Raw genomic sequence first — 27,650 nt, forward strand, 5'->3', positions numbered from 1 at the left:
CATCTCCGTGACTCCAGTTTCTTTACCTATTACCAGTTTATCACAATGTGTGTCATCTCGAGCTTTGTAGAGATATCTTAAGGAACAGTGAGTCATAATTGCTGAGTTCTTTGAACTCCTTGGATAAAAGATGTTACACGATCTATAAATGGAAAGCATTGTTATTACCTATCAGATGGAAAGCTGTCTCCAGCCAAAAAGAAACCAGCAAGATATAAAGTAGATGGAGGCTCCATCCACTTCTGTAATATTTAAATTTATTGTCTGGGTATGAATTAAATGGGTTGAATACTAGGTAAGCACAGCATCTTTGATCTAAAATGCCCAGAGCACTGTGCAAGTCATGTATTCTCAAAACAACCTATATGTACGCCACAGACACCAGACATTGTAATTCTTTCTTCCTGAGGATCATGACAGAGTTCAGTTTAATTTTCTTTCTAAAGGTCATCATCAAAGTTAGCGTAAAATCCTAGAAAGAGGATATATGCTCTGGGTTTATTCTACCAGTCCTATTTCTTTATACACAAACGGGCAAACAAAACATCTCAAAGCCAAAATACAAACTATGGAACTGTGGAAACAAAGAAAGAGCTTAAGTAAGACAAGCAATAAATTTTCATGCCTAGGTATGTACCTGTGTCTTTCTTATCTTTAGCACAGGGCAAATTTAGTACTTTGTGGATTGTTTTTGGCCTAAGAAGAAAAGAGAAGAAAAGGAAAGGGACTGGAGATGAAGACACTATAAGAAAGGGGACTTTGGGCAAAAGAGGTGACATAGAGACAGAGATGAGAGGGAAATTTATAAGGTCACTCCTTTCCTTCCCTTTCGGAGGAAAATCTTTAATATTATTAGTATCACCAGAACAACTTAGATTAGGGGAGGAAGGGAGACAAGCAACGCCCAGAGCAATTGATCCAGAGCCTATGAAAACATTTTCATTTCTTTTAGAATCAAAAGAAATAATAATATGATCCAGCCTGGATTAAATTTGCCTTTATACCAACACAGTCGTAAAAGACAGTTTTAAATATTTTTTGAGGTGAAAGAGGTCCACAAAGGCAAAAGTTCATAGGTCCCCTGAAAGTCAAAATGAGACCTTGGAAATGCCCTAATTTAGATATTTTGAGGAAAAGTTGCTGAGGAAATGCCTGACAATTTAATTTTTCTACCCAGATGCTGTTTTTCAAGTGATTCAACAAATTGAGTGGAGCAGCTAAGTGAAAAAACCTGGGGGGTCACCAACGAAGGAAGATGTGGTTTGATTTCTCTGTACAGCTCATAGAACAGGAGTGTTAGAGGGCGATTGAGAAGAGAAGAGAGTGATGGAGCTCATCTGACAGAGAAGAAACGAAGAAGAAAGCAACTGGAAGAAACAAGATTCATTTTTGGATAAGAACGTTTTTGTTTTTTTTTATAAGGAGGGTGCAGCTCAAAGTGGCCCATGTCGGGATCACATCGGCAACCTTGGTGATGAGCACTGCACTCCAACCAACTAAGCTAACCGGCTGCCCCAGATAAGAACATTTTAAAAGACCATCAGTAAAATCCTCAATTTTGGTCCGTATAAATTGATCACTTTTGTCTATTCATTTGGAATCCACATTATTAGGAATTTAAACAAAGTTCTGGGTCACTGGCTAAGGGTTGACTTATAAATATTATATATATGGCATAAAACTATTATAAAAATGTATGTGTTTATAAGTTCATTTCCTTAGCGGCACATAGAAGACTGGGATGGTATCAACCATCCTCCCACCTCAAAAAATATTTAAAACCAATGGTGTTGGTAATATAGGGACACACTCGTGAGGAACCTTCACTCCTTGATACTAGCATTACTATTTTCCAGAAAATATAAAAATCAGCAGTGTCACATATGAAAGAAAGTTTCTTGCTTCACATGCCTTCATATTCCAGGATGATAAGAGGTGAGAATCCTTTAATTCTTAAGTGTAAGTCAATCTCTGAATGTGATTATAGGATTTGAATCATCTGTAGGTGTGTTGAAAAATCCATTACTGCTGAGAAATCTTTGTAAGGACAGATGCTATATTAGCCATAGAATTATTTATGTCTCTACAATTAATTATCACCTTCTTTGAGGGGCCAAGAACCACCTTTCTGCTGGTTTAAAGGCTATATAATGTGGAGTGCTTGGTGTTTTGCCAAGATAGGGCAAGTCATTTAATGATTGTGCACTATTTGTTACCTTGGTTTGAAGATGCCAAACAATCAACAATTTGTACATTCCAGAATTAATGAGATTATTTCATTACAGCTTCCAGGAGACAATTGACAAACTTACAATAGCTACAAAGGCTTTTAAAGGTGTTGTTAAGAAGTTTCAGGGGCAGCCGGATGGCTTAGTTGGATACAGCGCGAGCTGCGCCCCCTGCAACTAAAGATTGAAAACGGCAAATGGACTTCGAGCTGAGCTGTGCCCTCCACAATTCGATTGAAGGACGACTTGGAGCTGATGGGCCCTGGAGAAACACGCTGTTCCCCAATTTAAAAAAAAGGAGATGAATCTCAAAAACATTATTAAAAAAAAAAAGTTTCAGATAACTGCATAATTTTAGCTACTGTTTATATGAAATAATGTAGTCACAACCAAAGTCCAAAGATGACTACATATCACTTTTCCCCATTTTTCCCCCAGCTTTAATATAATTTTTAAAAAAGAATAGTTCCCTAAAAAAGATTAAACTGCTCCTTTCAAAGTTACTTAATTCTTAGAGATGATACATTTGGAAGTATAACCTAAAGAAGCATAAAACCTTAATTTTGTAAAATTTACATTGTTAAAAGTACAGTCTAAAAAGATATATTAAGATGTAATGATTTGGGAGGTACTTTTTTATCAATATATGTCGATATATTAATACATGAATTAAATATTTTACATTCAACAAATACTACAGAATCTACTATGGGTTGCACTTCCAAGAGTGCCTTTTTGGCCTTCTAGAAAGATTAAGAGTAAGAGAAGTGATTGATAGACATGAAAATACCTACCACAGGAGGCAAAATGTAAGGAATGTTAAAAAAAAAAAAGTTCCAGAAGGAAAAGAATTAAGATGAATATCCTTTTAGGAAATTTCTAAAGGTTTCCTCTAATATGTGGTTGAGATGACCCCTGTAGAATGGGTTTAATTTCAACCCAGTGGAAAAGACACTCACGGCAGCAATTTTATAACAAATGTGTGCTACTTTTTAGTGATTAGTACTAGAAAAGTTATCATAAAATAGTCTGAAATAGATATGAACAACTTCAATGCTTAATCTCTAATTTCATAAAGTATAATGTGGTGAGTAAAAATTTAGGTTCCAAATATTTTATATCTTCATTTATATCCAGTAGAATTCCTGTTTCTTCAGCTAATAGGAAGTCCCTAGTGGTTACTCTGAACTCTTCTTAAATCAGCCAGGATTCCACTCTACACAAGTTAAATCAGCATCTCTGGAGTGGGGCTCAGGTAGTGGTATTTTTGCACACTACAAGCTAAATTGCAGTTGGGCAGTTTTGGTTTTCCTGATAACTGATTTTTCTGGTTCAATAAATAAGAATTTTCCAATATTAATTTCATTAGCTTCCACTTTACTATTTACTATTGTGCCAGGCATGGTGCCAACCATTCTTTCCTGCATTATCTCATCTAGTTTTCATAGCTACCCAAGAGGTAGGAGCTGTTTCTAAATAGTTTGCCCAGTTACTGACTCATTTCGGAGCCCAAAAACTTACCCACTGCGTAACGCTGCTTCTCTCCTCTAATTCATGCCTGATATGGAACAGATGGGAAACACAGGTGAATCGGCAGCTATAAATAAACCTACCTGAGCAACTGAGTACACGCAGGGAAATGAAATGAGAACACGTGTGGAGGGCACCAGGAGGAAGAAGGGACATTGCACCCGGTGATTCACGATCTCTAATTCCCCGGTCCCCCAAACCTCCTACCCCAAGCCTTTAAATATCCTCACTTAGCCCCACTTTCCCAGCTCACTGGTCTTTGTTGGCCAATTTCAGGGCCAGAATAACCTTTAAATTCAAGGCGAGGAAAGCCAGTCTGGGTATTGCCCAAGTCCGTAGCGGCAGTTTAGGGGTTCAGTCATTACTGGAAATGAGGAAAAGCATTCTCAAGCCTTCTCCATCAGGCCATCCGACTCAATGAGACCGAAGCAAATGCTGGGGGTTAGTGCCCTTCCCCAGAGCCTTAGGCGGCCGCTCCGAGCAGCGCAGCAAACCCTCACAGGCGGGACGCGTGCTGGAGACGCCCCACCCACTCCTACCCTAAGAGAAGGGAGGGGTGAGCGCGGGCAGCCAAATGCTAGAGCCGCACTTCAGGTCCCTGCGGCAGGCGGACGAGTATTGTCCGCTGGCGCGCCCTGAAGCAAAGGCGTGACCGCAATTTTAGTTGTCTGGAGAGGGGCGGGCCCGACCGTAGTGCACAAACTCTGCTTTAACCGAAGGCATGGGGGCGGGGACGCAGGCTCGGGCTTGGCGCGAGTAGCCGCGGAGAGCCACCGCTCCCAGCACCACACGCCCGCCGAGGAGCTCCCCGCACAGCGACCGGCTCGCGGTTGCCATGGCAACCCCACGCGCCCGCGCGGCCGAGCCACTGCCGGAAGTGACGCGTTTCACCTGCCGAGCGAAGGAGGGCGGGGTGGGGCTGGGGTGCCGAGGTGCCGCAGTTGCCTGCCAGTCGGGAGCGCGCGAGGCGCCGGGAGACAGACCCCGGGCGAGATCCCCCTACCTGCAGTCGCCGCCCACGGCCGCGCCGCCACCATGGGGCTTCTGCTGCTCTTCCTCCTCCTGTGTGGAGTTGCTGGTGAGTGTGAGCAATTCTATCCCTAGTGTCCCCATTGACTGGTCAGACCCGGGGCGCTCGCCGCCTGCGGCCACCCGGGAACAATGAGGCGTGGGGGAGGGGGCGGGCGGGCGGGGAGAGGACGGGTGCGATTTGGGGGCTTTGCGGCTGTCGTGGTTGTGCGGGTGGAATTGTATGGGGTGATTTTGCCCGGCCGGGTGCGCGAGCCGCGAAGGCGGAGCGGCTCGGAAGGGAGCCATGCGGGGGCGTGGGGTGTCCGGGGAGCGGGGGCGGGGGCGGGGGCTGAGCTAGGGACCGAGCCCCGAGATAAGGGGCGGCGGTGGAGGGGCCTCCCCCGCGCGGCGTGCGGGGTGCACCTGGCATCTCCCCCACTCCATTCTTGGCCGCCGGTCCGGGCTTTGCTTTATTTGCTCTTGCTCTTCCCTTGTTAGCCGCGGTGTAGTGTCCGTCCGGGTTTATCCGATTTCAAAAGCCTTGGGCGGCGAGTTTTCAGGTGTCGAGCAGTCCAAGCGAGGAGACCGAATTACAAACGCCATGATTAAATGGACACTGAGCTTTTCAGTGCCTGAGATCGTCCAGGCTACCTCTAGGAAAGAGGCGCTGAAAGAACGGGAAGGCTCCCGCTCCTGGTCTAGTCGGAGAGGCTAGCCCAGGCGCGAGCTGCCAGCTAGACGGTAACTCGGAGTAGACCTTGGGAAATCAAGAGTAGGTGCCTGCAGAAATGCAGTATTGATTTCCGCAGTTCCGGGTGCAAAGTGCGAAGGAGAAATTCGTAACATGGGTTTTGAGTATATAAGGAGGTGGTTCCTTTTGAAGATAAGACGGGATGACGTGTACAGGGTAATTCCTAAAGGATTCTCCAAGCCCATTTTTCCACTGCGCCTTTCTCTGGAGGGAAAAGAAGCCATTTAAAAAAACGCGTGGACCATTAGAAAGCATAATCCTTGGTACTTTAAAAGACTGATCTATTTCCTTGTCAGTTTTTTAACCAACTAATGTTGTTTGTCAGAGTAAGCCCTTGTCTCATTTTTTTACCTAAATGATTCGTTAAAGAAAAAAAAAATCCATAGGTGGGGACCCTAGGAGACACACTTTGTGTATCCTCCGGAAGGATAATTTCTAAAGTGCTCCAAAGCAGGATGAGGTGGCCCTTTCTGTTGGGATGGCTCTCTACTTCCTGTTGAAATGTTAATTCCATTGTTGGATGCCACAGCTGTGAGCATTACTCATGGGATCAACATTCTATTAACAAGTCTAATCTTCGATCTGAGTTTAGAACACTACCTCCACCTTTTTGATACCGTGTTTCCCTGAAAATAAGATGTAGCTGGACCATCAGTTCTAAAGTGTCTTTTGGAGCAAAAATTAATCTAAGACCCAGACTGATATTATATTATATTATACCCAGTCTTATAGTAAAATAAGACCGGGTCTTACATTAATTTTTGCTCCAAAAGACACATTAGAGCTGATGGTCCAGCTACATCTTATTTTGGGGGAAGCCGGTATATATCATTTAGAATGGCTGAAAATTCTGAAGTAAAGCTTCTGGAAAAGATGAAGGATCAGCAGCCAATTTACATGGTACATTCCCATTTTTGTTTTGTCAAGGATGAAACTAAAGTTGAAACTGAGAACACAGTGTTTCTGTTCTCTGTGGGGGAAAAAAGTGTTTTAGGGTACATCTGAATCAGAAAAGTGGAAGAACATAAACCATCTAAAGAAATTTCTTTTTCCGGGGATGTTTGGATACTTGGGTTTTTTTTTTGTTTTTTGTTTTTTTTTTTTTTGGATTCTTCACTTTGGTCTGCACAATCTCACCCAAGGATATACTGATACATGCTAGAGTCATTCTGCCCATAAAGTGTATACAGTAGGGTGCAGCGAACATCTCATTAAACGACTATTGTCTTTAACTAAACAAGACAACTATTTTTCATTTTCCAGCTTAGGAGACAACTTGAAAACTATGTGATTGATGTGTGGATTTGAGTTATTTCTTCAGATACCTCTTGCCAATGTAGAAATTCATTGCTATGACCTCACGTTGAGTGGTTGCATGATTGGCTCCGACAATTGGCAAAACAAGGTGGAGGTTTACATATTTTAAAAATTGCAGTGCTATCAGCAGTAGACCTCCCTCTAATTCTGTCTCTAAAGGAGTTGTAAAGAGTTCTGTGTTACACTCTGGTTGCTGGTGAAACTCCTTTGGATGCGTTTTGATTGCCAACCTCATAGCACGTCATACTATACAGTACTGGTAATGGTAGGGCCAGTTGTCTTAGAGCAGTTGCAATGGTAATAACATTAAAGCCTTGATTGAGCAATTAAATAGGGGTTTTACACATACTCAATCTATCTAGCAACCCTATGTATTATCCCTGTTGTGGGGAAACCGAGGCACAGAGTGGTCGTAGAAGTTGAAAAGGTCACAGATTTCCTCCTTAGTGCTTGCTCTTATAACTATGCTATTCTGCCTCTAAAGCAGCTCCTTTCCTCTGATGACCTCTAATCCACATCCTAAATTTCTATTACTGGTTATCACTCATTTAGTAAGAACCTGCTGTTGGCTTGACTGTGTGCCAAGTATGAAGGCTTTTCATAGCCCTTTAAATTCTTTGTTGACTACTTTCAGGCACTGTGAAAACAAGAGGATCCAGGGCTTAAACTGGTATTGCAGACTAATGTGGCCCATGTACCAGCAGTCTGGGGATCTTGATAAAGTTTGGGGTGCTGCTGTTTTTCACACTGTCAGTGTGAAGGGAACTAAAAGAAGTCCTGGCCAATGACTCTGGTCTCCCAGCCACTTGTTAGCCCTTTGATGGTGGTAGGTCCCTGTCCTCTCTGTGTGCCTCAGTTGCTTTATGTATCAAGAATGGGGGTCGTACTACCTCAGGGTTGTTGAGCAAAGTGAAATGTTTATCATTTTACTTTCCTGGAGTCTTTTCCTTTACATAAAAAAAAAAAAAAAGAAGATTATTAGGCATGAACTTTATCCCCTCCACTTACCTCTCTCTCAGCATTTACATTAGTGCCATTGTACCAACCACCAGAGCAAAAGTTGCCTCTCCTCCCAGGCGAGCCACCCTTTTATTGGCTCCTTAATCTGTTGTGGGGGCTCCACCAATTACTCAGTTTATCTCATTGCACTAGGTCAGAGGGCAAGGGCATTACCTGTATTGTTCATTGTTACAGTTCCAGTGTTAGCTTGTGGCACCTGGCAGATAGTAGCAAGTGTTCAGCAAATGTGGCGTGACTGAAAGTTTTCAACCTTTGCCACCAGGCCCATGTATACGATAGTAGCTCTCATCGGTTCCATTTCTCTTTCCCTTCTTATCCAGTAAAGATAGTCCTTGTGAGCATTTTACTAGCCTGGTCTCGTTCAGTTCTTAGTCTTAAAGAATTCAAGTGTCTGCTTTATCTCTGACCTCACTGTTCAGCCCCCATTTCAGTTGCCAAAGGTAACAATAATCTTGTGCCTAATCCATGTATTTTTTTGGAGCTCCTTGACACTTATTTTGGTTCTTTCCTACCCTGTTAACCTGTTTTTCACTGCTTTCTACAATAGGTCCCTGAAATATCGACCTTCCCCGGGATTTGGCCCATGTTCCTCTTAGTCTCCATTTTAAACCTGAGTGACTTCACCTATTGATTATTGTAACTTCCAAATGCCCTGTTTCCCCTGAAATGAGAACTAGCCAGACAGTAACTCTAATGTGTCTTTTAGAGCAAAAATTAATGTAAGACTGGGTCTTTATAATATAATATAGTATAACATAATATAATATAAGTACTGGGTCTTATATTAATATTTGCTCCAAAAGACGCATTAGAGCTGATTGTCCGACTAGGTCTTATTTTCGGGGAAACAGGGTAGTTGCTAGTGACTGAAAAATATTGCCAGCTCAGCCCTCTTCTCCTTTGAATTCTGGGCCCCTATTTCCAGCTGCCTCACATTCAACTTCCGACTGAATGCACTTCAGTACCTCGGACTCATCTATTAATTAATTTATTAAATGATCAATCGTGCACATATTTGTGGCCTCCTATGTACTATGCTTGTTCTAGGTGCCCTTACAGTAGTATAGGACTTAGCAGGGTACAGGTTTGATAGAACATTCCCAGCAGATGGCACAGCTTTTGCAAAGATGTGGCGATTTGAAAGGGTATGATGTGTCTTACAGTTGAGAAATTGTGTGAGTTGAGAAATTCAGTGCATATATAAAGCATCTAACCAGCACTTCTCAAACTTTTGATGTGCACCTGAAAAATTGTGGGGTAGGGTCTGATTTTGCATTTTAACAAGTTCCCTCTGATGTCCCTGCTGACCATACTTGAGTGGGCAAAGATCTAAAGGCTGTTTCAGGAACTTACTAGGAGATTACAAATAAATAGACATTTGTCAAGATAACCCTCCTCCCCCCATGCCCCCGTGGCACTAAGAAGCTTGTGGAGGGGGCATTAAAGAAGTGAGGTTATATACACTGACATCATTCTTTTGAGTGATGCAGAACTCTGCAGCATTCTGGAGGCAGGCAGAACTGATACATACGAGGTAAGAATCCATGTGAAATGATCCGGACATACACAGCCTCTGTTGAAACACAGCAGACTGGTGTTGGGCTTCCTCTTTGACCTGAAAAGTTGTTTTGGGAGAGATGCAGTAGAACCTGGTATCTGGCTGGTTGAAGGAGAGGTTAAAAAAAAAAAAAGTTGGGAGAGAAGTAATATTTCTGGCTTGAGTGAACGGTGATGTCACTAACCTACAGGGGATAAAGAGGAGAGGAGCAAGTTTTGGGGACGTGACAATGAGCTTGAGTTTGCACGGATTGTATTTGAGGTGCCTGAGGGGAATGAAGGTAAAAAATATCCAGTAGGAAGATTTCCCCAAAGGACTGGATCTCAGGAGAGAGGCGAAGATCAGAGATAGAGAATTGAGAACACCGCCGATACGTGGCATCTGTGTAAGGTTAACCGGGAAAAGCAGGTAGGACTAGAAGAGAAGGTGAAAGATGATCCTGGGAAAATCAACAGCTAGCAAGTAGCCAGGAGGTGACCGATAAGGAGTGAGAGGGAATGCAGGAGAGAGAACTAGAAGATGAGGCTATCCTAGAAACTGGCACAGATGAGGCTAGTGAGTCTTACCTTTAGGAGATTATTGAGAACCTTCAGGAAATTCGATTCCACAGGGAGGACAGCTTTTGTAGCGGTTAGAGTAAAGCTAGATTTTAATTGATTTAGGAGTGAGCCTCAGGTAAGTGGGGAATGAGAAATGTACTGTGCCCTTGCAGTTGGTTTGACAGTGTAGCTGTAATTCCAGGGGACAGTAGCCGACCCAGGGGAAAAGGTAGAAGCCAGCGGATAAGGGCTCTACGGACTTCCAGCCACCCAGACCTAGAATCTCGTTCCTTTTTTTTGTTTGTGGGACCAGTTTCCTCCTTGTACCTTAAATGTTGGGGCTCCTCAGTTTATGGCTTCAGTTGCCACTGTCCTTATATAGCCTCTCGTCTGTTTCTGGTCTATTGCGTAAGCTTTGCCCATAGTTTTAAACCACCCATTTGACATCTCTGCCTAGACTTCCCACAGACACCTCCCATTGAACCTATCTGCATACCACTGTTCCTCTAAACAGTAAGTGGCATTTTCACTCACCACAATGCCCAGGCAGAAATCTGGGTATCTTACTTGACTCTTCCTAGCCTTTCACTGGCTGACGTCCAGTCAGTTGCTAAGTCACTGTTTCTCTCCAGCCTCTATTCCAGCTTATCCACATATCTCTCAAGATGCTCGAAATAGCTTCATCATTGGCATCTGACTACCAGTACGTGAGCTTTCCCCTATGCTCCAGGCACTTCCTGATAGTGGGGCATGTTCTAACACTTAATCAAGCTTTCCTTTTTTGTGATTGTTTTTCCTCAACTGACTGTACATTTTATGAGGTCAGGGATTGTTTATTCTTAATTTCATTCCCATATATATATACATATATATATATACGTATATGTATATATATGTATATATATCACAGTGCTTGTTAATTGAATAAATAAAAGGTATACTAGACAGGAATTCGTGTTTGTTGGCTTGAGAAAAAGACCTAGTCAGGAAAGTACATTTGAAGGTCAAGAATAGGTACATTGTGGAAGAGGTGAGCAGGGCTGGGCTCAGTGTCGTGCATCAGCCAGCTGTGTGTGTGTGTGCGTGTGTGCGTGCGTGCCGCCATGCATTCTGTAATGGAATGAATTTATATGACCACGCTAGTCTTATGTTAATCTCTTGTTTGCAGCCTGTTCTCCCCCCTCTCTGTGTTTCCATCTTTCCTCTATCCACAAATCATTGTAAAGTATAATTAAATAAACGCGAGACCCGAGACTGGGAACTTTTGATTTGGTTCATTTGGTGGCCAGCAAATAATGGCTATGAACTGTAATTATTAAAGTAACCCAGAAAGTAATTAAAATTTATCTAACTAAAATGAGCTTATGGCTTTATTTTGCTGTCTTTCATCTGTATTGTATTGTTTAAGAAAACAAATCTGATATTCTGGAATAATTGTTAGATTGGTATTGGAATTAGATTGGTTTCTATTAAGAGTGGTGCTAAGTAGAAGTAAGGATCAGTAGTTCCCTACCTTATTTTCTACTTGGTTTCTTCAGTGGGGCTGAAATTACAAATGGCGGAGTGTGAGGGGGATGGAAGAGTGTCACGTCATGGTGAAGTGATCTGTCTAGGAAGCTGGTACCGAGTTCATGGTTTGCTTTGGTGTTCTTTTGGGGCTCTATTAGTGGTGTTTCTTTGTAATTTGTTCACTTTGTTGAATCCATTCCTGTCTCCATGTAAAACAAAATGGGAAGGAAGTTAAATGTTTCTATATTCAATGGCAAAATGGTGACGTAAAGACATTTTATCTTTGATGCTTTCCCACCGGTCTTTTCTGTAGCCTTTCTTCCCTCACCTCATTGACACATACATTGTGGTTCCTAGCAGAGTTAGCCAATTAGAGTTTAAGCTTTAAAGACCTTCACTTGAGTCAGCAGTGTTTGCAGTTTATTTTAATGGGCTGGGTGCTCTTAGAAGGGAAGGAGTGAATACGTCTATTTTTAGGGTAGATGTGAAACCAATGGCTTGGTTTAGTTTGTCCTTTGATAGTTGCTGAGGAAAAGGATTAACAGTCAAATTAACAGGTGTTTATACATGTTGAGATAACACAAAATCCTTTGGAAACTATTAAGGTCACTTTCATTCTTTCCAAGGTATTTTATCAGTTGGAATCGGAATGACTTCGTTTTTATTTACTTCTAAGAGATAAAAATGTGTATAGATTTCAAGAAGAAATATCATAACTAATCGTGGTTACTTTTTCACTTTTCCAGTGTAGTTGTATGTTCTTTGTGAGTATAGGTTTATCCACAGGAAGGATGGTTTGGCTGCACAGATTGAAATGCTCTCAAGGAATCTCAAGGAACATTCGGATACAGTGAATGAAAGGTGTTGAGCCACATCTTTCTTTGTTAAGTTTTTAGAGTGACTCTAGCTGACCCTCCTCAGTCTGATTCCCCAGTGTGGAGAGTGCTTTGAACTCTTGAATACCAGACAATTCCCATGGGTTTTTCTCTGCTAGACCAGACAAAAACTTTCAAGTGTTTTGTTTCAGGTAGTTCTACAGTAAGAATTGAGAGGACTTTTTAATCTACTTGGTTGTACAATGTGATATCTGATACTTTTAGAATGAACTGGTTACTCTGGGGTAGAAAAGTGATCTTACCTTATTTTTTAAGACAATTTCACACGCATCTCATTTGAATCCATTCTTCCTGACAACCTTGGGTTAGGAAGAATACCTCATATTATGTACAATCTCATTTATAGGAATCAAATCCTAAAACCAAGGCCTAAGTCTAATAAATTGCGGCATTGGTCTAAACAGTGCTGTCCAATAAAAATATAATGCAAGCCGCATGTGTAATTTAAAATTTTCTGGTAGTGGCATTTAAAAGTAAAAAGATTAAGTGAAGTTAATTTGAATATACATATACAAATTAATATATTTTTTGTAAGTGAAAAAAATGTATATTCATTTTTTTAAATTTAAAAAGTTTTTTTCTGCCCTTCTTTCAACACATCTGGAGATGTTATGGGAGTGGTAGAATTCAGATGGCATTGGAGCTCTTCGTCTCTTCCTCAGCCCTAGCAGATTATACCTTTATTAAGACCAGAATTGTGAGACAATCTAGTTCGTCAAGAAGAATATATTTTGTTTAACCCAATATATATAAAATATTTCCATACGTAATCAAATTAAACATTATTGAGATTAAAATTTCTGTTTTATAGTTAGCCTTAGTGATCTGGTCAATATTTGACCTTCAGCACATCTCAGTTTGCAGTAGCCACATTTCAAGTGTTCAGCTGCCATATGTGGCCAGCACCAGTCTAGAACTTAGAGTTTTATTTCGAATCACCTTCCACCATATATAGTCTCAGAACATTCCAGTAAATAAAAAAGGATGGGTTGGTGTGCTATCAAAATAGCTTTGTCAAATGGAACGTGCCTTTGGAATTGCTCTCATGAGATTTTTAACTCAAAAATAATTGTTTGTATTACATAGGTTTCCTGTTGGCAACAAGCTGAAGTCTCTTGTTTCTTAATTAGTTTCTTGTAATCATCAGAGCATTTGTTACGTATGCACCAAATTATATCAACGGTCCTTATTCAATAGTTATATGCATTTATATTTCAGGTCTAAGGCAGAAAAAGCAAATCTATGCAGAGAAATCACATTTTTAAGTTGCCTATGGGGGAAATGAATGCATTTATTGTGAGGTAGAAAATAAGGATAGAAGGGCCCCTGGTGATGGTTGCTAGGGAAATTTGAATTCACTTTGGGATATTAGAAAGGAATTAATGCCAAGATTGAGGCAATCAAGTTAGACATGCTTATAACAGGGATGATTTTCTTATTGTAATCAACCCTTTCTTTATTAACTTTGAGATTTTTCATAAAGAGATAACATTTACTCATTTTGCTATGTCTATTTCTTTGCTTTTTTATTTTTTGTAGTTTCATCTTTGTAAGCCACTTCACCTGAGTTTTTCTTTTTTGTGTGTGTGTGTGCCAAGTACTCAGTCACTATTCCTGTCTCATGCTAATTAAAGGAAGAGAAGAGAGCCTGAGGATTTTATGAGCAAGGAGGCAAAGGCAGCTTTCTTAAAATGGAGCAGTACAGATTATTCTATGAAGGTGATGAAAATATTCACCATGGCAACGGGATCTCCTTTACCCATAATTCAAAACATCCTATTTGCATTTATTTTGCCAGAGAATTCTGAAATTAGCATCTGTGTATTAGAGAACATAGGGGAGGCAGTATACTACATAGATTGAAAAAAGGTTGAGACTTCATTTTGATCAGAATTGTAATTTGAATGCTTTCTTGAGATGAGTGTTTGTGTGTGTGTGTGTGTGTGTGTGTGTGTGTGTGTGGTGAGAAAGAGGTGAGTCCCAATCTATTATAATTCAACAAATACTTACAGAAAATCTGTCTGTCTACATGTTCACATTTGTAACTCCCCTTGTCTGGCTTTCAATTATAACATGTTTTCCTTGGGTCCTGATTTATAAATTATATATTAAATCTTACACAGAGCATCAGTCTCTGTGGATGAAGTTTGGGGGTAAGTAAATAATGTGTGCACATATATGGGTAAGGTGTTGAAATAGGTGCTTCAGGAGATAAGAGAAAGACACATTTGGATACTCTCAGCAAGCTTCAACCTAGAGGAGGGAGTCAGGTACTTACTCAGCTGTGATACTCAGCAGAGCACAGTGGGGATCGGAGCAGATGTGCCATGCAATGTAAAAACGTGTGGTTTTCTGATTATTCTCTTCGCGTTCCCCTGGCTTCTCCAGACCATTTTCCCTCCACGTTGTGTACGAACCCTTCAGCCCTTGAGGCTCCTGCTTATACCTAACTTCCGGTTGCTTTTCCACATTGACGAAGAAATGCCTTGCCACTGAGGAAGAAACTTGCCTCTTTGGGCTGGTCTAATGATTATATATACATGAGACAGATAAACAAGAGAAAACCAAATTTAATACAAATGTACATATGGGAACCCACATATATGAGAAAGAGCCCAATACACGAGAGTCTCAGGAAAAGAAAGTTAAAATGATGTACACACAACGCTCTGAGTGAAGGGTGAGGTAAGGTGCCTCGGGGCTTCAGAAGGTCACTGCAGGACATAAAAAGAGCAGATGTTCAGTAATTAGTTGTTTGCCCTGCCATATAGCTTATTATGGGCAAGGCCCGTAATTCAACTTCTAGGTAGGTAACAGGGGAGGGCAGAATTTCTCTGGAGTCTTAAGGATTTCATTTGCCTTTAGCTCAAAATAATCTGCATCCTACAGATGTACATCTTGGGGTGACTCATTATGAACCCCTATACCTCATACTCCTGTCCCCTCCCCTCCCCCTCCATTATAGCATTATCTTGGCGTTTTAGGATTTACGTTTTTTACAGTTCACTTTCCCAACATCCTATACCACAGTTCCTTGACCTCTCAAATACAGTGATTTTCTGTCCATTTTATTTGGGAATGGGTAACCCTCTCCTTATACTTAGTCCTTCCTCTGAAGTTTTGAAACTCTATTATCACTGTCTCCCCGCTGTCTTGAGCTTCTGTCACTCTGCTCAGTGAGATCTCTGAGCCCTTACCGCCCTCTTCCACCCTCACCCTCTTCTGGTCACTTTACGACCAGACTTTTTCTTCACTAATTCTGGTTCCCACAGTCAGACCAGACCTCAGCGCCCTCCCATTCCTGATGTGGATCAACACTCCAGGCCAGTTTCCTGCTTCTGCTCCTCCTGGCCTGCGGTGCACAGCTGGGGAGAAAGTGCAAAGGCACCACTGTACAAAAGGAGACTGGGTTTACTGTCATTTGGCTATTGTTTTTGTAAAAGTACATTTATAAAACATCAGCACATTTTATTTTTAACAAAAACAAGAAAAATAACTTTTGTCTCCAACTCTTTTTACATTTATTTTTAAATGTGTTATTTGAAGTAGGGCATTCCTATGTAGAAAAATAGGCCGTTTAGAGCATTATTTATAAGTGTGCAGGTGAGGAGACATATCTAAGTCATTATCACCCAGATCAAGAAATAGAGCATTGCAGAAGTCCCCTCATTCCCCCTCCAGTCACTTTCTTCTCTCTCTTCTGATTTCGAACGGTATAGGTTAGTGTTAATGCTTTATATAAGTGGAATTATATAGTCTGTGCTTTTTGTCTGACTTTCACTTTCACGTTTGTAAGATTATTCATGTTGTGTAGCTCTCATTTATTCATTGCCCGGCTGTATGGTGTTCTATTGTGACTCTACTACAATTGATCTACCCATTCTACTGTTGATGGACACTTTTTTCCTCCATTTTTTGGCTATTGCGAAAAATGCTGCTGTGACATTCTCATGTGTGGGTTTTCGTGCACATGTGCATACATGAATGGAGTTTCTGGGGTCCTGTAGGTTATATGCTTAGCTATGACCGATTTGGCCAAACAGTTTTCCAAAGTTAGTCATATCAGTTGACACTCCCACCAACAGACTCTGAGAGTTGCAGTTGCTCCACTTCCTCAACACTTATCCATAATTGTATTGATCCTCTTATGTCCTTCCCTCCGTTCTTATTTAAAGGTGTCTGAGCTCCCACTTTCTGCGTTATCGTCATTCTTTTCTGGGGTCTTGCTCCTTCAGGCTCTGAGTGTTCTACTTTATGTATTTTTAACCTCTCCCATTCTATTGCTCTTTCCTTTTGACTTACAAACATGCTCTGCATTTCTCACTTCAAAACAAACTTTTCTTGACCACACATCACACTCAATTATTTTTCTCCTGTCCTTGAGAGACAAGTTCCTCAAAACAGTCGTCATCCACTTACTGTCTCTACACAGGAGATACCGTTTCTGTCTCTATTCAGACTTCAGCCTCTGTCGTCAGACATACCCCATTGCTACGCCCCACAAAGCATTTCACTAGACCAGATTAGGCCGCAGTCACCAATGGTGATTCCCAAACCTCGAACTTACATTCCAGTGTTACTTATTTACACAGCAAATTTTGAGTTCTTCCTATATGCTAGGTGTAAGGGATAAAAAATTAAAAGATACCTTCCCAACACCAGAGGAGTTTATATGCCAGTAGTAGTGACAGGCATATAAGATGACAATGAATTGTCACAGGAGATACCGTTTGTTTGAAAAGGATCATACCAGGTTGTCCTAATGCTTTACGTGTTTTATTTTATTTAATATCCCTATAGTGAAGTAGGCATTATTACTATTAATTCCCATTTTAAAGAAGAAAACATTTAAGACTTAAAAAGGCTAGAACCTTGCCTATGGCCAAGCATTTAGAAAGCTCAGTTTGAATGTGAACCCCAGTCCGAATTTAGAACCCACGCTATTAATGGGGAGAACTGCTTCTTTAAATCCATATGCTACCGTTTCAGAAATGGCTGCATTTGGAGAACCGCTGTTACTGTTTTTGAGTTGTGGGGCAGGGGAGGAGATGGGTGTCTAGGGAGGGTTTGTTGGTTGATTGATGGTCTAAAATCAGGACATATTTAGATCTGAAAGAGATAATTCAGTTCAACACCCTTAATTTATGTTTGTGCCCTAGAGAAGCAGTGTGTCCAGAATGATCAAGCTTTTCTTGTGGAAAACCTGACAACAGATTCCTAGTCTGGTATTTATTTCCCTGTTATTAAAAAAAAAAAAAATGTTCCCCCAAACTCCCGAACCGCGTGCTACCTAAAATGTCTCCTTAGATATTTTATAAAGGAGAGGAATAATATACATTCTGAACTCTCCTCCACCACAGTGATTGGAATCTAATAACATACTGTGTTTTATAGCGATTTTTAAAACAAAATCTCTCTGTCCAGGGTGATTACTGGGACTGCTGCTTACTGGTTCAGTGTGGCTTGGGAGCCTGGCTGCCTAGATCTGTATCTTGCTCCCTTAGTAGCTTAGGTAACTCTTGGTGACTCGATCTCTTCATTTTACAATAGGGATAATAGTTGTACCTCCCTCAGAATTGTTGAGAATTGAAAGAATTATTCTGCACAAAGTATTTTGAAAAGCGCCTAGCACATAATAAGTACTCAATCACTGTTAGTTACTATTTCTCGTTAAGATGATGGTTTCCATCTCAGTTTATTTCCTGGGCACCTGCTTTTTGATTTCTCATTGGGGGTGGGGAGCTGGGAATTTATATTTAAAAAAACTACATAGAAAAGCAAATAAGTATACTTAGTGTCATTTCTCATTGTTATTAACTTATCTGACTGTGTTATTTTCTTAGCTCTAAGTACATGTTAACATACTGTACTGAGTGGCACACACGGAGTAAACAACTAAAACTCTTAGACAGCAAAGAGCATAATTTCTAATTTCCTATGTTTTCTTCAGTACCTCAGCAACATTAAAAGCCTGGTTGGACTGGTTAACTACTATTAACATAATTTAAAGTATTTTTCTTTTTGCTTTCTAGAAATACTCATTATTTAGGTCTTTTAAATATTGCTGATCCCTTGCTACTTCCTGGTGAGAAAGACTTTGGCACAGTTTGGAATTAGCATCTGTTGAAGGGGAGAAGGAAATGATCCAAATAACATGGCAGTTGCATTTTTGCACAGATTTTGGAATATCACAGTGACTTACCTGCTAACCCAAACATCTGTAGTACCGTATTTCCCCAAAAGTAAGACCTACCCCAAAATAAGCCCCAATTAAGATCGTCAGCCAGAAGGACACATTTGGTACATTATGATGATGTTTCAGAAGAAGATGACATGACTGTATTTGAATAAATGTAGATTGTTGTACATGAAAAAATAAGACATCCCCTGAATATAAGCCCTAATGGAGCAATAATTAATATAAGACCCGGTCTTATTTTCAGGGAAACATGGTATTTATCAAACACACAACAAAATTATGCTTGTTCCAATTAATCCTGCAAACATACTAGTTCCTGATTTATCCATTTTATTTCTTAACATTGCTCTAGTGGATGATTTTTTACTATAATTGTGTTTCTATGTAAGGATCTTGAATTCTGTGATCCTAATGCAATGATCCAATTGAATGTGACCTCTCTATTTAAAATAGTAACCCTTATGATATTCTTTGACATTTCTCAAAACCCTCAATATCAAACAAATTCTTTATAACAGCGGGTGTAAAGATCACCATAACATACCCCTTTCCAAAGAAACTAAAGAAGTATGCAAGACTTTTGGAGTCAAATGTAAAATTTGATTTTCATTTCTCAGTTTTTTTCCTTTTTTGTTAATATGTTTGGAATGACTCCAGATAGTCTAAGAAACCACACATCAGTGTGTAGTATTTTTCTGCCTCATGTGGTCCTAGATAGAGGTACTTGAAAGAGACAAGCAACTTTTCTTCATAGTTGTATTTTAGAATATTCACAAATAAAAGTTTTTCTTCATGTCATATTTCTCATGTTAACATAACTGCATATAATGTTGCATACATGTTAGTTTCCTACCAGATTTGCTAACATTTCCTATAACATGCATATTACATAAGCATCAGCTTTGCTCTCATCAGCACGAGACAGGCCCACTCAGCTCCTGTGATCCGTGTCTCCTGTCTGGGTTTCATTGTTTCACCCCTTCGCTTCCCTGGGTACAAGGTCTTCCGCCCCGTGCTTTCCCCAACCGGGTCTGGTGGTCCTCTCTCCCATCTCTACTCTTTCAAATAGCTCCTTCACCTTCCCTCTACTCAGAGCTCCCACCCTCCACTTGCAGTTGAGCAGTTTTCTCCAAGCACACATGGATTGAGAGGGGCTTATGAAGTAGGGCTAGGGACATACCCTCCACAGATGAAGTCCAGGGAACCTGTTAAGTGAGTGGAACTATGTACTTAAGGGAAGGGGCATGTAAACAACTGGTGCTGTGTGACAGAGAGGAGGAAGCAGCACTGCCTGTGGGGATCGGTGCAAACTTCAGAGAGGAGGTGAAAGGTAAGAGATCATCTGATAAACGGCTGGAAGTCCTCTCAGAGGGAGAAAGTGGGCGTTTCAGACAGGAGAGCTGCATGGACACAAGTGCTCTACAAATAGGGACTTGATTCACTAGTGCTTCCTCTCATCTTTGATTTCCTTGTATGATAGGCGCCAGACCAGCACACTTTCACTGTTCCAGCTTTAATAGATAAAGGTCTTATTTTATTTTCACCTACTTTTAGCCACATTGCAACTGAATGTTGCTCCACTATTTGGAAACAGACCATCTTTCGTCTCTGGTAGATTTCTCTGTTTCCCTTCCCTTATATGGGGGTACTTGTGCCGGTGAGATTTTCATTTGTTATCTACTTACTTAGCTAAAGACGTGAAATTTCACTCTGCTAACAGCAACCAGTGAAAACCAGGAAGCATGGTCTTTAGCCTCAAAATCAAATGTGTATTATGTTGCTTTGTACACCTGAAACTAATTTAAAAAAAAAAGTCAGACGTGAAATAGTCACTAGGGTCCAGGGTAGGAAAAAACCTCACCTGTCACTGCTCCAATCCTACTGAGACATGGCCTTTAAAATTCCTGTGGGAATGCCATCACAGGTCAGACGTTTATTACTGTCTTGCTGGTATAGGTCAATACATGGAAAACATGTCTCAAAGCATTCCTTTTATGTTGTTTTCTCCCTGATAGAATAACAGAAAACTTTCCTTCATTCAGCAAGTAGAATGCTAGCTGGTGATTTTCCTAACCTAAAATATTTGATTTTGTTAAATTTGTCGTTCCCTTCATAGCTTTTGTATTCTCTATTTTCCTCTAAGGCTGCCCTCACTCAAAACAACAGTTACACACATTTACTTCTCTCTTTTAATCAATCGACTACAGAGTTTCATGAGCACTTTCCAACTTCCTATGCTTTTAAGATTGTCAGAAGAAAACAGTTGCTGAAGACCATTTAAGTTAACCTGTAGCTTATATTTGAAAAGCAAATTAAAGAAAGCAAGGCAGTTTATGAGTTCCAAACACTGCCTGCCTCCTAGAGTGCCTACCATTATCTCCAGTTCTCCATTAGCAGAGTAGAAACAAATCTGAGGCCTTCCCCCCGTTTCCCCGAAAATAAGACCTAGCTGGACAGTCAGCTCTAATGCGTCTTTTGGAGCAAAAATTAACATAACACCCGGCCTCATATAAGACCGTGTATTATATCATATAAATTATATTACAAAGACCCGGTCTTATAAGACCGGGTCTTATATTATTTTTTTGCTCCAAAAGACGCATTAGAGCTGATTGTCCGGCTAGGTCTTATTTTCAGGGAAACACCGTAGTAGGAAATTAACGACATCAAAAACTAAAAAAAACAGTCCAATGAATGCATGACATTTTGATATTCAGATAAAAGTCAGACTGGGCAGAAGAGAAATTCTACAGATTCAAGGGATTAGGAATTTGGAGATTATAAAAACAAGCAGAAAACTGGGAGATGTTATTTCAGTCACTGCCAAAATGGGATGTGATTCAGTTTATTTACATAATCCAGTGGTGCACATTTATTAACTGGACCTTGCAGATACTTGTTGGTAATGTGCTACATATTTCGTCACACTCGGAACATGTTTGAATAAAATTGTAAGAAAATTTCTTACACGATTTCGTTTTCAGACTTATATTTGAACCTGCAAGTAGTTTGCAAGTTACATTATCACTCAATTTGCTTCATGAATAGAATTAGGCAGTATTAGAAAAGAATCCCCAGAGACACTGCATGAGACCAAGTGTCTGCTTTTTGTCTTCTACAATTTGTGACTGTTGAATGTATCAACACTTGAAAAACCATGCCTCTGAGCAAAGAGGCACCTTTATTGTTGCTAGGAAACCTAATAACTGTTTTGTATGATCTTGAGATTTTAATTCATTTCTAGTGCAACACAATGAGCTGTTGAATGTTTTAAACATTTTTTTGGGGAAAAAATAGATGAAAGCCATTTAAAAATCCGTTTACAATTTCTTTAGCAGTATACACATTAAGAAAATCTCAGTATAAATCAGAAATGGGCAGTCACTTTTCTTAAAATCTCAGTTCTCAAGAAATAACTGCTGTTAACAGTTTAGTATATGTTTTTCCAGATTCTTTTTATACATATGTAACTTTTCTATGGTTCTCTTTTAAGATAAAATAATTTTTATGTATCAAAGAGGAAAGCATGAAAGATACTATCATGGAAACTAAGTTGCATTTTATTCTAATGACTAATAGAAGTACTGCGAGCATAATTAGCATTTGAATTTAGACACATGTAGGTATGATTTTACTTTTACAAAATAAAAACCCTAAAAGCGCAGAGTAACCAGGATGTTTTAATTGTCTTTTAATAGCAAATTTTCATTCTCATGTTCTTACCTCTATATTTTGGGGCTATGTCTTGATTCATTTTGGAATGGAATTTTCATTCTGGTGAATAATGAGATTGTTTTTATCTTAATACATAGAATATTGATACCCAAACAAATTAAATGTAGGTGACAAATTGTAGTGTCTATAGAAAGGAGATCCTGAAGTAGCAGCAACAACTTCTGGTAGGTTAATGCTCTTTCAACATTTCTAAAATTGATCAAACTTATAATCTAGTCACCAGTTCTTTTCTACTAATGGGCAGGGAATGACAACAGGAGATAAAGGTACCCACAATTTCTCCCAACCGTAATGGAGCTAGTGAGTTAATGGTAGATCAGGACATGTAGTAAAAAAAATTCATTTAGAAAAACAAAGTAGTATGGGAAGAAGATAACCTCATCACCATCTAGAAGATGTGACAAAACCATGGAGCTTACCTTGTCAACTTCACAATAAGGTTTATAAAGGAAAAAAGCTCCAAGATTAGTATAATACAGATAGCAGAAAGCAAAGTACTGTGCATATTTCGTAGAAGGAAAGAAAAATTGTAGGGTAAAGCGGTAGGAGAATGCCTTGATGAAGGAGGTAGGGATGGAGCTGAGTTTATTAGAAATGGTAGAAAGTATGTATTTGGAGGATTGAATTTTAATTTAGAAAAGTCTTGAGATTGTACACATAAATATCAAACCATATAATTTAAACAGATATGTGGACATGAAATGCATATTGGAGTAGTATGGACTTTTCAGGGCGATATTAAGTAGTCCCTTTGGGCCGAATCAATGGGTTTGGATGGTGAGTCATCAATCTTTGCTGTGTAACAAACCAGCCCAAACTCTAGAGGCTTAAAGCAAAAATCATGTGTTAGTTCCTGATCCTGTTGGGTTGCCAGTGTAGGCTAGCCCGAGATGAAAATTTTGGGCTCACTCATGGAGCTGGGTGTTCTAGGGTGGCTGCGTGTTGGGCAGTTGCAGCCATTGGTCAAACACTTCAGTTCTCTCTCAACATGATTTGTTCACTCCGTGGCAGGTGGCAGGAGTCCAACAGGGCTGGAATGGGAGCAGCAGGACCTCTTGAAGCCTAGCTTCGAAACTCCGAAACTCCGTACAGCAACACTCCTGTTGTATTCCATTGGTCAAAGTTAGGACAACCTCTGATTTAAGGGAGCAGAGAGTCTGCCCAGTTTTAATCTGCTGTTTGAGGAGTGCACTTAAATGTGATTAAAAGCTTAGGATGGTTCCTGAATATAAGTGGTCTTGAATGTAATCTGGCTTTTCTTTTATTCTCAATCTATTGGCTTTGACTTTATTAACATTTTATTACAAGTGGGTAGTCATTGTGTATTAAGCTTCTTTTAGGGCTAATGGAAAGGATCATGGGATAGTTAATGACTTAATTCTTCATTTTAGTTTGTTCTGTTGGAATTTATTATTTGAAAAATAGCATCGAAGTAGTCATTGTGGAGAACTGGGAACTTGGATTTACTTACTCTAAATTTTGCTCTAATGTGTTTATTTTTATGATAGGAGCAGGGAACGAGCAGAAGAGAGAGCCAGGACCCATGTGCCACAAGCTTGCTGCCTGGTGCCTCTTTTAGGTCATTATTCAGCCCTGAAAGTCAGTGTTCAGTGATGGTAGAGATCTAAGTGGTAGAGCTGCTAAAATTTGCTGTGTTGTCGACACTTTGGCTCTGTATGCATCAGAGATTTGAACTTATACGTAAGGAAGTGTTGAGTCATCATAAGGAATACATAGATTGACAAATTAGTGCTGTGTAAACTTTTAGAGTAGAAATAGTAAAATAAAATTTTTGTGTGATAGTTCATTTACAGACTAAATTTGCATTTTCTATAAGTTTTTGGCTTGTTCACACTTCAGTCTTGTCATAAGACATAAGTGATGAACAGCCGTATTTTTATGTGTGAATTGATGTGAATAAAATTGCCCCTTTTTTTGAAAAACAAGATGTGAATTGATTACATTTGGTATTTTTTCTCTTATATAGATCAAGAGATTTTGCTCATAGAATATTCTACCTTTTTTGCATGCAAAAGATAAGTTTTGTAAACCATTAACAGCAAAAAGGACTTTTTTTTTTTAGTGTTTCAGTGGGTTTAAGCCATCTGTTTAACAAAATCAGAAGAGTCTCTTGGAATTTTTGTTTGTGGCTCAGGGCATCTTATTTTGGCTTTCATGTATTTTTCAGATATTGCCATTCAGCATTAATTTTCTCTTCAAGTGTGATCTATATGGAAGTTTTAATACAAATTTCATAGTAAGTTATGGAGTTTTTAAGATGTCTTTAAAAATAATATAAATGTCATTCACTTTCAGAAGGGAAATAGGGATGAAGGAAATAGCTTAAAGGTAATATTGATGTCAACTGGTAAATTTAAAATATATAAATTGACAGTTTCCTCTCCACGAATTGTCATAAAAATTTATTGCTTAGAAATATTTTTTTCTTTTCCAGTTTTGGTATATAATTGACATACACATTGTATAAGTTGAAGATATACAGCATGGTTTGACTTACGCATATTGTGAATAATTATCACAATAAGTTTAGCCAACATCTATCAGCTCATATAAACAAAAAAAGAAAGAAAAAGAAAAAATATTTTTTACCTTGTGATGGGAACTCCTGGGATCTACTCTCCTAGCTTAGAAATATTTTTAAGCATTTAATAAAAGTTACAGAATCAAATTGAATAAAAATTTAGAACTAAAGAAGTCTTGACAGAAAATGTGTCAAAATTCATCAGTATGTGCCCCAGTGACAAGGAAATTCCCGTGTGCTTGTGGCATCGAAGCAAGCATCAGTTAATGTAGCCTTGAAGTACTAGTGTGACACAATGGACCTTTCAGAGACTAGCTAAATTCAGATTTAAACATCTGCTTGGATGTAAAACACCCACTATTTTTAAACTTATATTTCATATTAAGTTGGGAAGTTCATAATGCTCTTAAAGGAAATTGTACTGAAGAAGATAGATATTAGTATTGTCATTCCATTTTTACAGAGTCGCAAACGAAAAACTGGGCACCGCTGAGTTTGAATGCTCTCACTCCGGTCCCAAATCGCATCCTGTTTCCACCATATCCTGTGCTCCTTCTGAACGAGCTGGGTACACAGAGTGTGTGCAGGTGATGCTTAGTCCGTGTATATATGTCTTTCTCCAGATTTCGCCAGAAGTTTGAGTATCACTACTCCTGATCAGATGATTGAAAAGGCCAAAGGGGAAACTGCCTATATGCCGTGCAAATTTACCCTTAGTCCGGAAGACCACGGCCCGCTGGACATCGAGTGGCTGCTGTCACCACCTGATAATCAGCAGGTGGACCAAGTGGTAAGTTTGCTAAATGCCTGCGCACTCAGCACACGTCTGTGGGTCTTGTCTGAGGTGCCCCTCACTGGGCTGCTGGTCACGTAGGAGTCGGGGGCACAGGAACTTGGGAACCTTCTGAAAATCTGGGGTGGGAACAGACATGCCGGTGGGGCAGAAATTCGCATAATGTGTGTTGAGGGATAGCGAGTAAACTAGACTTTGTGAAAAGTGGATAGAATTGAATTTTTAACTCAAACACAAGGATTCCGATCCCAGGATAAGGGTCATTAAGTGTGACATAGTGTAATGCAGTTACATGTTATTACAGAGTCTGTTTTCTGTATTTCTTCAAGTTAAATATCCTATATAATGAATTTCTTTAAAAGCAAAACAGTCTTCATAGCTAAACAGCAATTTATAAAATATTTCATCTTAAATTTAAAAAATTAAATATCAAAGTATTGTTATAGAAAATTTTCTAATTATTATACAAAGAAATAAGAGCCTAATGTAGGAAACCTGGAAAACCAAAAGTAGCACAAAGGAGGAAAATTACCCAATAATCTCATCTGTGTGTGTGTGTATATATATATCACCCTTTGCCTTATAATGGTAACAGAATATTTCACTTAATTTAGAATATTGCATATTAGCTTCATCTGACACAATTAAAATATAAAGTCAATGTTAATAAGTTATTAAACCAGGGAGAGAAAAATAAGTCCAAATAGTTAGAAAATATGGTAAAACAGTTGATCCTTAAACAGCATAAGTTTGAACTGTGCAGGTCCATGATATGTGGCTTTTTTTCGATAAATGCTGTAAATGTATTTTCTCTTCCTTATGATTTTCTTAATTCTTTTCTCTGACTTTATTTTAAGGATACAGTATATAATACATGTAACATAAAAATTTGTGTTAATTGACTATGTTACCGATAAAGCTTCCTGTCAACAGTAGGCTATCAGTAGTTAAGTTTTTGGGAGTCAAAAGTTATGTGCAAATTTCGGCCGCATGATATAGGGGCTGACACCCTTAACCACTGTATTGTTTGAGGGTCAACTGTATATATATTTGGAAGAGAAATTTTATTTTTACGTATGGTACACATAAAAGAAGGGGTTCTTCAGCCATTTTAATATCTGAATCAGTGCAGTTAGGTAATTACTATTTTTGGCAAAGCCAGGCAGTTTGCCTTACTTATTTGTGAAATAATTAAGGTGCTTTCCCAAGTTGCAAATGACTAGGGCCACCCCCTCTAAGGACATACCATTGCCTTGAGTCTGCTACTGGCAATTCCGTCATAAGGAAAATGAATTGAGCCTGACTCATTCTGTCCACTCAGCCCAGAACCCTGTTCCCTGCCTCCCTGCTTTGCTCTTCTCTTTCTCTCTTCCCATGGCAGTGCCAGCACCCTGAATAGAGACTTCTGCCTCACACTTGCCAGTGCAGTGCCCAGTGCAGTGCCCATGTGCCTTTTGAGTCCAGGACTCTGCTCCCGAGGTTAAGATGAATGAATGGAGAGCATGTGTCTTAACTGCTTCTGGCTTAAGACTCATGAGTGAAACCCTGTGACAAAGTGCTTCTAGAGACCAAGCAGCACAGTGTGCCCTGTAGCCTGTGTGTCCCTTCGTGGAAGGAGTACCTGAAGTCTTTGGTGCTGAGAGAGGCCTAGCTTTGCTGCCTACAGGACTTGTGAGACAGGGAGAAACTGGGGGCTGGGTTTAAGTGCCCATTTGTGGGTGAAACACCTAGTCTGTAACCTAAAACATAGTGAGATCAGACCAAAGGCAAGACAGAAGGGTTAGGGAGACAGGGGTCCAGAAGAGGATGCTTACATGGAATTTAGCTACATTGTATGTTAGCTGAGCCCTTATTTTAATATACTTAAGCTAGCAGGAAGTGTGGGGGACTGCCCTGGAGAAATTGCCACCCTTATTCCCTGTGTGATCTCTTTAGTCAGCAGTTAACGTGTATCATGCACTTACTATATGCTCTGTGGTGTCATGTACTTTGATTATATATACTTACTTGAGCCTTACATAA

The 27,650-nt window shown here is 39.8% G+C and overlaps 1 protein-coding gene across 2 annotated transcripts in view; it reads left to right on the plus strand.

The window, feature by feature from the left end:
- The first annotated feature begins 4,622 nt into the window (after positions 1-4,622).
- Positions 4,623-27,650, plus strand: part of CXADR (CXADR Ig-like cell adhesion molecule) — a 41,849-nt gene continuing 18,821 nt past the window's right edge. For both annotated transcript variants that reach the window (XM_033128247.1, XM_033128236.1), the window contains exons 1-2: positions 4,623-4,836; positions 25,459-25,625. In XM_033128247.1, the coding sequence (XP_032984138.1) occupies positions 4,794-4,836; positions 25,459-25,625 (210 nt within the window). In that variant the 5' untranslated portion in view covers positions 4,623-4,793. The remainder of the gene's footprint in view (positions 4,837-25,458; positions 25,626-27,650) is intronic.

This window comes from Rhinolophus ferrumequinum, chromosome 2 (assembly GCF_004115265.2).
Source record: "Rhinolophus ferrumequinum isolate MPI-CBG mRhiFer1 chromosome 2, mRhiFer1_v1.p, whole genome shotgun sequence".
Classification (NCBI taxonomy): Eukaryota; Metazoa; Chordata; class Mammalia; order Chiroptera; family Rhinolophidae; genus Rhinolophus; species Rhinolophus ferrumequinum.